A 13884-nucleotide genomic window follows, 5' to 3' on the forward strand; every position below is an offset into this window, starting at 1 on the left:
TACAGGAGCCACCCCTTTTAAAATAGTACATGGATATGAGGGAAATGCCTTGCCTTTTACTACAACCCCTGGATCCCAACAGCCAGGAGGTCTAGAGAAATGGTGGACTAATTTAACTTCCCAATGGGGAATCATCCAAAAGACTTTGGACAAAGCAAAAGAGGACTATAAGAAATTTGCAGACAGAAAATGCTCTGAACAATGGAAACTACAACCAGGAGACTTTGTATACATTTCTACCAAAAACATTAAAGGAGAACAACCTAGTAAAAAAATTGGGGTGGAGGTATCGAGGACCTTTTCCTATAAAGAAATTGATCAATGAAGTAACTGTAAAAATTGAGCTCCCCAAGAACCTAAGACAAATCCACCCAATATTTCACTTCAGTCTCCTGAAAAAGGATCCCCCACCTGACCAGTGGCATCCAGAACGGGCCCCCCCACCCAATGCTGGTGGATGGACATATTCATTATGAAGTAGAAGAAATCCTGGATTCTAAAATAAGACACAACAAACTTTTCTACCTAGTCAGGTGGAAGGACTTTGATGAATCTTACAGGGAGTGGGTTGAACAATCCCATATGAATGCACCTAGACTTATTTCAAACTTCCATAAACATTATCCTGACAAACGGATTCGGTTTCGTTTTCTCAGCCATGTCGGACGCTCCTCTTCGCGGGCTCGAGAGGAAGCGCCCGAGCACCCTGTCCGGGCGGCTGATCTGCGAAGATTAGCCCCCAAAACTCCCAGTGAGGGAGGCTGGGTCCGGGACGCTGTGGGAAGAGCCCCCCGGAATCAATGCGGGCGGTTAATTGCCCGTTTGTCCCTACGGAGGCCAGCGGACGTGCGCGGCGCCTCGAGTGCTGCCAGGCCATGGAAAACGGCAAAGAGCAGAATTAGGCGAGAGCCTGTAAGTAAGCGAATCCCTTCTGATACTACAAGCGTACGTGAAGGAGTGGTGGGATCTGAAGCTAAGAAGGCTTGTTCTTCCCCTTTGCTGAGTCTCAGAATCCGGCTGGCGGTTCCCCCCCCCCTAAAATGGCAACAAAAAAACAAAGTCCTGCCCTGGGCAAGTCAGTTTCGGCTGCCCTAAAGGGAGAGTCGTTGGAGGAGGTAGTGCGGAGGGCGGTTGGTGAAGCTATAAAACCCTTTGTTGACAAGCTGAATGAAACAGATCAAAGGGTGGGCTTAATTGAGAGCGAAGTGAAAACCATTAAGGAAGCAGCGGGGGGGGCAGAGAAGTCTGATCGGGAAAGTGCGTCACTTGTGAAGGCTACGAATAAAGAGCTCAAACTGGTGGAGAATCAGCTGATCGGGCTACAAGTGGAACGAACACAGACAATTTTGCGTCTCCAGAATGTGAAAGAGGAGGAAAATGAGGATTTACGGGGTCTTGTCTCGGAGCTATTGGCGACACCCGCGAGGGCAACTAAAGAAGAAGTAAAAAACGCCATTTTGGAAGTCCGTCGGGCTACTTCAAAATATGCAATGAAGCGTCAGTTGCCTCGCGAGATCATCATTGATTTTTCATCTAAGAGGATCCGGGACACCATCCTATATAATTCATACAATGCGGATTTGGACTTTTTGGGTAATAAAGTTAAGATATTGAAAGACGTCCCATTTCTAGTTCGGAAAAGACGTTTTAGGTATAAAAAGTTCGCAGCTCTTCTGAGAGAACGTGGAATAAAGTACAAATGGTTATTTCCGGAAGGAATCTGGTTCAGTCACAAAGATCAAGCTTTCAAGTTATTATCAGAAGATCAACTAAGGGATTTTGAGGATAAAAATCCGGAATTTCAGTGCACCAAGTAAGACGAAAAGGAGAAGTCTGAGGGGGAGGGGGAGGAAATGAGCACTGCGGCTGCAGCTGCTCAGAGAGAATTGCGTCCGGGACCCAGGAGGGGAAGAAAAATTTAATTTGAATTTAAATTGTAATTTGCATTTAGTAAGGTCAACCACTCCATCAATATAATATAAAGCTTTAACTTTTGAATAATGGCAGTATGAAGGGAAAACATGAAACGTAGTGTTTAGTGTTTGTAGATTACCTTCCCCTTTCCCCCCCCTTCCCTTTCTTTTTTTTTCTCCTTTCCTTCCCATCCCTTGTGCTATTGTAGTCTTTTGTAGTTACTGTTTTGTAGGGTATGTATGTATGTAGTAGTTTTGTATGTTAGATATTGAAAAATAAAAAATATTATAAAAAAAAACATTATCCTGACAAACCTGGCCCTTGAAGAGAGGGGCCATCTTTAGGGAGGCAGAATGTCATGTCTGAGCCCCATTCATGCCAATGCTAATGCTAATACTGACCTGTTGTTCTGAACCAAATGTTTCATGCTGTAACTTGATATCATATTGCCAATGCCATAACTGTTTCTTTCACAGGCTTATTGCAGGTGCTTAGCTAATGGACTGTAGTAACTTCCGGTGCTCATGACCTTGTATACTACTCACTCCCATGTGAAGGCTGTCCACCATCCTGTTTTAAATTTGTATTAATACACTGTTTTAATGTAGATGAATTTTTATTGTATTTTAATACGTTATCTGCCCTGAGCCCGCTCGCGGGGAGGGCAGAATAGAAATTTGAAATAAATAAATAAATAAATTGCTATGTCTTGCTTTCTCAGTGACTCAACTTGATAGTACAGCTATGCGAGACGTTCTCAGAGCAAGTTCGTGCCGAAAGACCTATTTACTGTTGGAAGGGGGAAGGAGAAAACGTGTGTGTTAGGAGGAAAGATTTTCCCACATGTTACTGTTCCTGTCAATCTTGCTCTCATTGCTTAGATGCCTACCTTGCTTCTGAGTAACCCTATGGACATATCTATGGAAATGATTTGATTTCTGAATAAAGCCATATAATCAAGAGCCTGGATTTCTTGTTGCAATGGTACAGGGATCTATCTGCCGTAGCCTGTCATCCATAGCCTGACACATACAATATGGTTGTTTATGAGCACATTTACAAAAGATATACAAATGAATATAAAATACTCTTACATGCCAGTTTGGTGTAGTGGTTAAGAGCGCGGGACTCTAATCTGGAGAGCCGGGTTTGATTCCTTGATCCTCCACTTGAAGCCAGCTGGGTGACCTTGGGCTAGTTACAGTTCTCTGGAGCTCTCTCAGCCCCACCCACCTTACAGGGTGTTTTGTTGTGGGAATAATAATGACATACTTTGTAAACTGCTCTGAGTGGGCATTAAGTTGTCCTGAAGGGCGGTATATAAATCAGATGTTATTATTATTAATATTGTAATAGCCAGTTTGGTGTAGTGGTTAAGAGCGGCAGGACACTAATCTGGAGAGCCAGGTTTGATTCCCCACTCCTCCACTTGAAGCCAACTGGGTAACCTTGGGTCAGTCACTCTGTCAGAGCTCTTTCAGCCCCACTCAACTCACAGGGTGTTTGTTGTGCGGATAATAACAACATTCTTTGTAAACTGTTCTGAGTGGGCATTAAGGTGTCCTGAAGAGCAGTATATAAATCAAATGTTATTATTAATTGCAGAGACCACAATATGTTGATAGCAGATAGCCTTTAACTTGTGAGTTCCAACTTCAACACAATGTAGGAATGCCAGACCCCCGGCAGGGGCATGGGATCCCCACCCCCACCCCCGCCCCCACTTACCTGGCCAGTGGGGGGTGCGCATCTTCCGTGCGTGCTGCCCTGCGGTGCTGCACACTCCTGCGCACAGCAGCCACTAGGATCGGGCCCATTTTGGCCCAGATGGGGGCTGCTGCGGAGCGCGGGAGCGCTCCTGCACTCTGCAGCGGCCCAAAACAGGCCCGATCTGTGCCAAAACCGGCCTGTTTCACGTGCTTTGGAGTGCAGGAGCGCTCCTGCACTCCACAGCGCCTCAAAACAGGCCCGATCCGCAGGCACATTTTGGGCTGCTGTGGAGGGCACGAGCATTCCTGCGCTCCACAGGACCCCCTAACTCAAGCCCCTGCGGAGCTTGGGTGTGCTCCAGGACTGCATGATGATGTCACTTCCCGGAAGTGATGGAGGAGGAGCATGCATGCATGAGTGCACTCCCCCCTGCTCAAAGATAAGAGCCAGGCTCCAATCTCCTGCAGGGAGATTGAAGGGGCCTGGCAACCCTAACACAATGTGCCTTCCATTTTAAACATCTGTTACAGCCTAACGGGTAATCCCAGGTTACTTCTAGTTTCATCTTAGCCTTTATCAAAACCACAATTTCCACACAAGACAAATAGCTTATCCAAAGGCACAAGAATTCCTTTACAATCATGAACTTCACGCAGCATATAATCCGTTATACAAATGCAGTGGTGTCTTATACTCACCAACTCCAATTCAAACTTTTAAACTGTATAATCCATTTTCCTCAGGACACTGCCCTTCAGTATTTCCTTCTGGCAACCATATGTTAACGATTACTGAGACCAGTGACTTTAATAAGGCTCAAGCAAAAAACCCCAATACAGCTGCATGGAGTTCATTCAACATTATTCACTGGGATCATTTAGAACAGCAGCACAGAGTAACATAACACTAGTTGTTATTAAAAAACAAGCAAGCTCAAAATTTGAATTTAATCCATGAGGTGTAAAGCTTGTCAGTTTATATATCCAGGAAGCCTACAATCATAAAAGTCTTTGAGTCACATCAGTCACATTATAATGATGTGAAAGAAATATCTGAAGAACAGGTGCCAGTTGGGTGTAGTAGTAAAGAATGGCAGGACTCTAACTTGGAAAGCCAGGCTGGATTCCCTACTCCTCCGCTTGAAGACAGCTAGATGACTTTGGGTCAATCACAGCTCTCTCAGAGCTCTCTCTGCCCCACCCAGCTCACAGGGTGATGGTCATGAGAATAATAATAAACACACTTCATAAACCGCTATGATTGGGCATTAAGTTGTCCTGAAGGGTGGTATATAAATTGAATGTTGTTGTTTAAAAATGCTTGTCTTCTAGAAAATGCCCTCTTTTTTTATAATGGGCTACCAATGGAGCCTCGAAGATGCTATTTCTAATTCTGGACATATGCTCCAATATATGTAGTTTAATAGACTGGGCACTGATGCCAATGTACCACATTTTACATGGACATAAGACGGCATAATACATGAGGCTTCAACATCATTTTGCACAGAACCCTGAAAATGATGCCTCCATGTCATAGGATGCTCTAGGAATGTCCTGGCTCTTTATGGTAAAAACCATAGAGATTGGGGGATTCCTAAAGCATTGCATGACATAGTGACACCACTTCCTGATTTTTGGTATGATACCATTCTTGCCTGACTGCACCCTATTATGGGGTAGGATTCAAAGCTACACTGGGCAAGTTGGATGGAGGAGATGGCAGTTAAATCGTTTTAAAAGGAGGAGATTTATAAGATGTAGCTACCTGCAAATCACTCCCTCCAATCTAGAAGTTGTCCCCTAATAGCAGGTAGGTAGATAGATATGTGTGTGGCCACTGAGTTGCGAGGGGAAAACACTCTGCACTTGTGCAGCATTTGTGGTCTCAGATAAGGGGTTATTTTTGGTTTATATTTATTTAAATGCTTCCTGTTTTTGTAGAAACAGGCTGTCCAGATATTGTGCCTCTTTAGCCCTCTGTAGTGAAGAGTTTCTTTTTCTGCTGTGAGAAGTTTTGGAGCTTAAATCTGCCAGAGCAATCTAGCGCTTGACAGTGCTTACTCGCTGGTGAGTAAAAGCATTCAGCGCACATTCAGATACTTCCCTTCTTTCACAAGGGCAGGTTACAGCAAGGTGGATTACAGCAAGTTTACGAATTCAAATCAGATACCAGACCCTTGACCCCCCCACACACACACACACACCAGAACCCTCCTATTTTTGAGGCAAATTCTCCGCTGCAAACAGAGCAGGCAGCTCCAACTTACTATGAATCTGTCTCCATTTTTCTAGTAAGAGTTTTCATTTGTCATTAAGTGTCATTAATCAAACAAGAAAGAAGGAAAGGGGCCGTCGTCGCACGGCCACTTATTCCGTCAGTTTTGCACCAGTTTTGCTATCGGCATCATAACAGATTCACCCATCACATCACGTATACTTCCGCTTCCAGTTGTTCAGGCAGAAGCGCTCTCTGAACCAAAACAGACATGACGGGTTACTAGAATTCAAAAGTGTAGGCATCCTTGCAGCTTAAAGTTTAACATTTACAGAGCAGCAGGGAGAGAAGTGCAGGTGTGGGGCGCCTTTCCTCCCGCTCTCCAGGTGGATCGCTGCATTTCCCCTCCCCCCACTCGTGTGGCCAAGAGCTACATAGCCCACTCGTGCGGAGCATCGCTTCATCTCCCCCCCCTCGCTCGCCTGGCCCCTGCCCGAAGCCGCATGGCCTGGAGCTGCATAGCCCGGTGTCGCTCTGCGGAGGCTGGGCGAGGGGGGTGGGTGGAGTGATGCTCCATGCAACCAGGGAAAGGCAGGGCATGGGGGGGGAGATGCAGCGATGCTCTGGGCGCCTTTCCTTCCACTCTCCTGGCGCTCTCTGGGCGAGGGGGAGGGGGAGATGAAGCAACGTTCCATGCAAGTGGGATCTTTTTATTTTTTTCTGTGTATTTTCGCTATATCGCAATTTTGCGATATCTACATTGTGATAGTCCAACCCCAAACTTGAGTGTGATGGGCATCCGAGTTTTCCTGCTCATGAACTGGCGAAAACATTGGTCGAGCCAATTTTTTTTCCGATGCAGATCATACAATAAGAGAATATACGTTTACTTTGCATTTTGAATTAGGATGAGGAAAGGGCCTTTGGGCATTTCTTCTAGCATTACAGAAGATCGTAATACCGTAATAAGGCTTATTTTTTTAAAAAAAAATAATTAGGTGCACGATAGCTGATCGTGAAAGGGCTCCTGGGAGTGAGGGGCAGGAAAATCAATTGAAAACGTAGGAAGGATGAGTGGGGAAGTGAGCGCTTTGGCGTTGCGAAGTGTTCAGAGACGATCCTGGACGGTCACATGGAAGCAGATGAGATCAATAAAATGAATAGTGACCCATTTAGGAAGGAGAATGATGATCTCGCAACTGGAATGGAATAAGGTGGGCATTCAGCGGGAGATGTTGCTAGTTTGGCGCAAAATGGATGGCCGTGTGACAATGGCCAGGGTCACAGTGAAAAGGGAATGAGATGGAGTTGATGAGAATGAATTTGCTCAGGAAGGTGTTAACTGACTCAGCTCTTCCTAGGCAATCTGGATAAAAACTGCTTGCACATTTTTCTCTTATATCTCCACAGGAAAAAAGGCAAGAGACCTTTTTTAAAAATAAATAAACCCAGGAATTCAAAGGCAGGGCTCGGAATGACATATTGGGGGCATTGCCCTCATATGCCTCCCCCTTGTAGCTACAGGGGTACTGTTAGTTGATCTTGGTAGTTAAATTTTTAACACAGAACATCATTATCCTGCAAAGAATAAAGATACATGCCTTCATTAACATTAATGCGCAAAAGAACAGGAAAGCTGAAGGGCTGTTCAGGATCGGATTTTGTCCAGAGAACACTGAGAAAAAGATGTCACGAAACTCCTTTCCAGGCAGTAGGAAAGTTGTTTCCATTATAAACAGCATACCAGCCAGAGAATGTTATTGTCTTTTTCCGAGACATGAATCAGCTGTTCCCGTTCTTGTTCTGATAAATAATCTCTGCAGCAGCGGCAGTTTAAATAAATATCACGAAAGGACAGAGTTCTATATTAGTGAGCCATGTGGTCACATTGCCGAGCGCACCACTTTTATTTTTAACAGCCCAAGCTGTGTGTGTGTGTGTTTCAGTGGGGTTCGTTCCTGCTTGCTCAGATTTCCTTCTTCTCCACTTGGCTCCTGCCATCTCACCTCATTTCAACTCAGCAGAATAAACTCGAGAGAGCTTTATTTGGGGTCCACTCAGGGGGATGCTGCGCTGACGGTAAGGCTTTTAAACATCTCTCTGTTTTGGGATCTGAGCTTGAAATTTAAATGCAGTATAAGTCAGTGCAGAATCAGGACTGAAAGCTTCGCATTATATAAACATATTTAAAAATGGATTTGGCCAATTCTTCAGAATGTGTTAAAATTTTCTAGAAAATGCATTCATGTTGGGAATCTCAGCTTCAACTACTTTTATCACCACTGCCAAGCGTGATGTTTCAAAGTAGTTAACTAAAACAGGTGATGGATATTCAACAGCTTGAGTTCTAGTCCTACAGATAATCATACTAAGTTAAACGGCATTTGTGCTATGTAATTGTGTGTAGGATTCCAGCCTTCTTCTGAATTTCTGTACTTTCTTTGAGGCTGTGACTTCATTGTTAAAATTCAATGCCTGACTTTTCAGCCCTGCAAGATATGACAACGTAGGCCTCTGAAAATGTGCTGAGTGCATTTCTCTCCTACTGAGGAAGCTAGGTCATCACCCTGGCCTGGATAGGTCAGGTTAGCCCAATCTTATCAGTTCTCAGTAGGGGATGGGGGGGGGGTGTCACTGGCATCTGCAGGGGCCCGATTCATGTTCCTTATGTGCATGTATGATCCAGAGGCCCCGATGACATCACTTCCAGTGGAAAAACTTCAGTGACAGGGTCTTACCCCAAATCTCCAGGAATTTCCCAACTTGGATTTGGAAACTTTACTTCAAGCTAGCCTCAAGGATTTGTTTATATCCTTCTTTAACCCTCAGAATCAGAAAGTATATAGAAGCTGGTGACCGTAGTTGGTCCTTTGTCCTGGACTAGCAAAGCCTGAGCACGTCTAGATTCAACTTCTGCTCTGCATTGAACCAAGGAGGAGGACCTACCTTCCACTGTGGGGCACTCTTATGGTTGCTTAAAGGGCTGACTCCTCCCGCACCACTCCTTGCTCCTTGTTTTGGAAGAACCAGGCACTCAGCAAACTTTCACTAGGTTCTGAAAAGGCCAGAGGCTAGAGTTGCAGAGAACTACCCAGAAGCTTCTAGGAACAGAGACTCTGGAAACCGGCGTAACATGATGCTATGACATCCCAGCATTGTGTGGCACTTAGGATTGCCTTCTTGCTGGCAACTCTTCCCACCCACTGCCACCATGAGCAGGGGTGGGAGAATTCCCACCCCCTGTTGGCATCATGCATGGCCTGCCTGATGTCACTTACAGGGAAAACCCAGAAGTGATGTCACATCAATCTTGGATTTTACCGTAGAGTTTATGGTGATTCTATAGTGTGATGTAATGACACTTCTGTGATGTCTTGGAGCACACAACACCAGTGCTCCCCCATCCTGCCCCCCAAGCTCCTGGTGGTTGCCAGGCATGCCCTAGTAACTAGTGATAGATCCAGAGGAGTTAGCCGTGTTAGTCTGTAGTAGCAAAATCAAAAGAGTCCAGTAGCACCTTTAAGACCAACCAATTTTATTGTAGCATAAGCTTTCGAGAATCAAGTTCTCTTCGTCAGATGCATGATCCGAACGGGTCAAATACAGAAGAGGAGGGGAGAGAGGGGAGAAAGAAGGGGACATATATCACAAGGAGACAGAATGCAATTAGCGTGGAGGCAGTCAAAACATTCCTTTGCTTGGAAATGTAAACATCTTTTGGTGTGCAGTCAGTTTGCCGTATTAGTTTGTAGCAGTGAAAGTATCCAATTCCTATGTAGTATAAGCCTTCGATGACCACAGCTCTCCCTGCCTTGTACTAAAATGTCACACACTGATTAGCACACTGTGCCTTCTCTGCCTCGGAGAGGCACAATGTTTTGACCTGCTGCATTTGCCAAAAGTTCACCACAAAGGCCCTCAGTGATCGTGCGGCTCGCCTTAAAGCCGCTATTTGGGAGATGGTGCTTTTGGGGTCCAGTAAGCCAACAGCGAAATCTTCTGTTGAGCAAGACCCTGTCCCATTATCTAAGCCCTCAACATCAGGTTCAAACCTTCCCAAACCGCCGAAACCATAGAAACCCTCGATTCTTACTCCCCCTTTGGATCCAAGCCCATAATTGGAACTGTCGAGAAAATGTTCTCCAGAACCAAGACACTTGGAACGAGCCTTTTCGGAGCCACACGCCAGGAATTAAAGTCTAAGCACCCTAAGAGGCCGGCCTCGACTTCCTCACATCAGAAGCGCCATTCTGAACTTCTGAGAAAGATATTATGTCAAAACAAGAACTGGAAAATAAAACGCAAAAGAAAATTCATTGGTATGTTTACATGCAGATTAAAAACATGACAGAGTATAAATCTTTAAAAAATTATGAGTACCCCTTTGACTGATTTTGAACAAATTTTAAACTATACACAGAGGGAGAAAAAGGGGATGGTATCTAAAATATATGCTATTCTGCTCTCTTGTTTAAAAAGTACTGATTTACCTTGACAATCCAAATGGCATCAGGATTGCAATATCGAAAAAACACAGGAAAAATGGGAGGAAATCTGGTCATCTTCAATATTTACATCAAAAGTAATTTCTGTTAGACTCCAATCGTTTAAAATTATTCACAGGTGGCACTTGATGCCTAAAAGATTGTCTACAAAGTCATCCTCTTGCTCTCCCCTGTGTTGGAAGGGTTGCAATGAGGTAGGATCCTTCTCTCATTGTTGGTGGGGTTGTTCACGGATAGCCACATTTTGGAAAGAAATATTGGAAGTAATAAAACAGATAACGAATTACGATATTCCATTATCACCTTCAATTATATTTCTAGACCAATGGAATATTCCACAGATCCCAAAAGCTATCAGGAATCTTATAGCAATATTTTTAGTTGCAGCGAAATCAGCGATAGCTTCAGTCTGGAATCTGAAGAAAGTGCCAACTAAAGAGATGTGGCTCTCTAAGATATGGGACCATTTCATTCTGGATAAAATTAATGATAATATTCTCAATGCTGAACGCTTTCCCGCCAGTTCCAATTTCTATGAGAAATGGTTCCCTTTTCTTGAATTTATAGACATGCACGATTTACATCCCAAAATAAGAATTGCTCAGACGTTGACTCAGTTTTCTGATATTTGGTAATATTATGTATGCTTTGTTTAAAAGTTATTGTAATGTTCATATTCTTCAAAACTTGTAAACTATTATTGATTAGTTGTTGTGTTACAGTTGATGTTCATTGTTGATTTCTATTTGTTGTATGTTATAAAGCTTAATTAAAAAGTAAATTAATTAAAAAAAAAACCCTTTCAGCCTAACCTACCCCGAAGTGTTGTTTTGAGGATAAAGTGGAGGAGAGGAGAACGATGTAAACTGCTTGGGTCCCACTGCGGTGGAAGGCAGGGGACAAACGAAGCAAATAATAAATAAAGGAGCAGCCATAGAAGTACTCCCTCCTAATCTCCTTGTCTTGACTTGGAAGGCTAGAGCATTTCTATTCATTTTAGTTCTTTCATAAATATAAAAGCAAAGCAGGTCACCCGGATTTTTATGGTGCAAGTTTCCAAACCTCACGTTTTTATCTCTGCAGAATGGAGTCTTTTGCCATTGAATTTCTCTTGTATTGTCTTTAGTGGCCAGGCACTAGAGACAGGGCCAGCTGTTTTGTTCATTTTGGGGACGATAATGGTATAGTAGCACCGTAAAGGCTAACAGAATCCCAGCATAAACTTTCATGAACTGGAGCTGCCATCTTCACAAGAGTTTCAGAGAGTGGCTCCTTGACAGAGATACCCTTTATGGAGGTACCAAAAGAAAAAGAAAACCCAAGCAAACCAGCAGGGTTAAGGGCCATGGAATGCAGAAAGTGAGTGACATACTGTTCAACCAGTGGCTAATACATATTTGGGTCAGTAACAAACAGAATGCAATCATCAAACCGTTCTTTTAAGGAAAGTCAGAGCCAAGCTACAAGTGACGCCTGACACAGGTTGGACACTTGTCAGCTTCCCTCAAGTTTTGATGGGAAATGTAGGCGTCCTGGTTTTACAGCTTGGCTCTCCATTACAGCTGTCAGGCGTCACTTGTAGCTTGGCTCTCAGGTACATTTTCTGAACCTGGGTAACTCAGCAAAGCAATACTTGCTGTCAGGGCTTTTTTCTGGGAAAAGAGGTGGTGGAACTCAGTGGGTTGCCCTCAGAGAAAATGGTCACATGGCTGGTGGCCCCGCCCCCTGATCTCCAGACAGAGGGGAGTTGAGATTGCCCTCCACGCCGCTCCGCGGAGGGCAATCTCAACTCCCCTCTGTCTGGAGATCAGGGGGCGGGGCCACCGGCCATGTGACCATTTTCAAGAGGTTCCGGAACTCTGTCCCCCCACGTTCCCCCTGAAAAAAAGCCCTGCTTGCCGTCCTGCTGGCGACGTGTCCTACAGAGTGAGCACGATCAGTCCTTGTCCTTAATTCAACATCAGCTCTCTCCCCCCACCCCCCTTTAGTACTCTGGCACTTCTTCTGATGACCCACTGAAAGTCCTCTTATACGTTTACAAGAAACTTCCATATACGTACCTTTGGATCCAGAGGTCACAGCAGCAGCTATTTGTCTTAAGGGAATGTGGGCTCTTTAAAAAAAAAAAAAGAATACTTTTTGGCCTCGCCATTTGGAAGCCATCTAAAAAACCACCCTCCTTTTTATGCATTCCAGTGGCCAGTTGGAAATTTAGGGTATTCCAGTGGGTTGTGCAGAAGGAAGCAAAATGTTCCTGCTTTCTTTTTCAGGAAAGCCTTCTTAAATAGTGGGCATGTTGTGGATCCTGTTTGCTGCCTTAGGCACCAGTTTAAAAACATCATCTATAAATAGAAACATGGTTGAAATGTTGACAACAGAATCACACTAAATAACTTTTTAAATTAATTCCTGCTACATGGTGAAGACTTGCCTAATACTAATCTTCTATGGAAAGAACGTGTTCAGTCTCTGCTCCCTCTTTGGGTTATCTGTCATTTATTTGCTCTCTTTGTTTTAATCTACAGGCAGAACTGGTACATGCATAGCTTTAACGCTGCGTAACTGCCTGGGCATTCTGCAAGTCATGGCCGAGGCTAATTTTAGCAATGATGCATGCATCAAAATTCTCCAAGAATCGGAGCAGCCGAGGTCTGATGTGACAAACCAAGGGCTGTTTTTACTGTTGTTTCTCTAAGCCCTCTAAAGGCAAACAGCGCTAAGTAGAAAATCTCATTGTTTTAAAGCCAAATGCTGTGGCTCGCTCAACATTAGCTCAGTCTGTGGGTCACCCAGTTCAGCAGTGCAACACCCAAGTAACAGATGCTGGCAGAGAGAGAACACACAAGAAACCACAGCACAGACAATGGAACTACTACAAATAACTTTTGCTTCACTTTTACAAACCTGAAAAGTGTTGCAGAGGTATAGTACGCTTTGGATTATGCATGATCTTCATTATTAATTGTAACGATGCATTACAAATACTTAGCATTTGTATAGCATTGGAAGCACTGTGCTTACCTTATCTTGGTAATCCTTCACAGCCTTGTAAGGTAGGCCCCCGTATTGAACATAAAAGGCTAAGGCCAATTGAAACATTACAGGGCAGCGTGCGTGGGTGCTGACAACATACATCTCCCCAGTAACACATATTTGGCACAAAACACACACTTTCTGCAGCATCACAATAGCTTGTTTCCAATCAGCAGTCAGTGTGATTGTGTTTGTTCGGTTCTGTGTTTGTTCAGTTCTGTGTGCATGTAAGGAAACATTAATGGGATGGCGTCTCACACCACGCCCACAATGATAAATTGCTGGGGAAAGAGGTGTGGGTGGGTGATGTTCAGGCATCTTCCCATCGGGTGCGGTTTGGTCCTGTGACTGAAAGAGAATGGGCTGCCTTTGGTGACCTCTTGAGTTCATGGACGAGGGGAGATTTGAACCTGAGACTCAACTCACACTCTTTGCTACCACATTTCCCCTGCTCTTATTATGGCTCTGCTTGCTAGAGTTTGTTCTCTTTTCCACATGGCAAGGG

At 44.3% G+C, this 13884-nt stretch overlaps 1 protein-coding gene across 3 annotated transcripts in view; it reads left to right on the forward strand.

Moving 5' to 3' along the window:
- FBXO40 (F-box protein 40) overlaps positions 1-13884 on the forward strand; it is a 55763-nt gene that overhangs the window by 21737 nt on the left and 20142 nt on the right. Inside the window, exons 1-2 of one of the 3 annotated variants that reach the window (XM_055003058.1) lie at positions 7832-7920; positions 12872-13268. The exons of 1 other annotated variant lie outside the window; for it this stretch is intronic. In XM_055003058.1, coding sequence (XP_054859033.1) covers positions 13167-13268 — 102 coding nt within the window. In that variant the 5' untranslated portion in view covers positions 7832-7920; positions 12872-13166. Of the gene's footprint in view, positions 1-7809; positions 7921-12871; positions 13269-13884 lie in introns of those variants that run through there. One more of the 3 variants, XM_055003059.1, reaches the window with a different exon arrangement.

The sequence above is a fragment of the Eublepharis macularius genome, chromosome 18 (assembly GCF_028583425.1).
Source record: "Eublepharis macularius isolate TG4126 chromosome 18, MPM_Emac_v1.0, whole genome shotgun sequence".
Taxonomy (NCBI): Eukaryota; Metazoa; Chordata; class Lepidosauria; order Squamata; family Eublepharidae; genus Eublepharis; species Eublepharis macularius.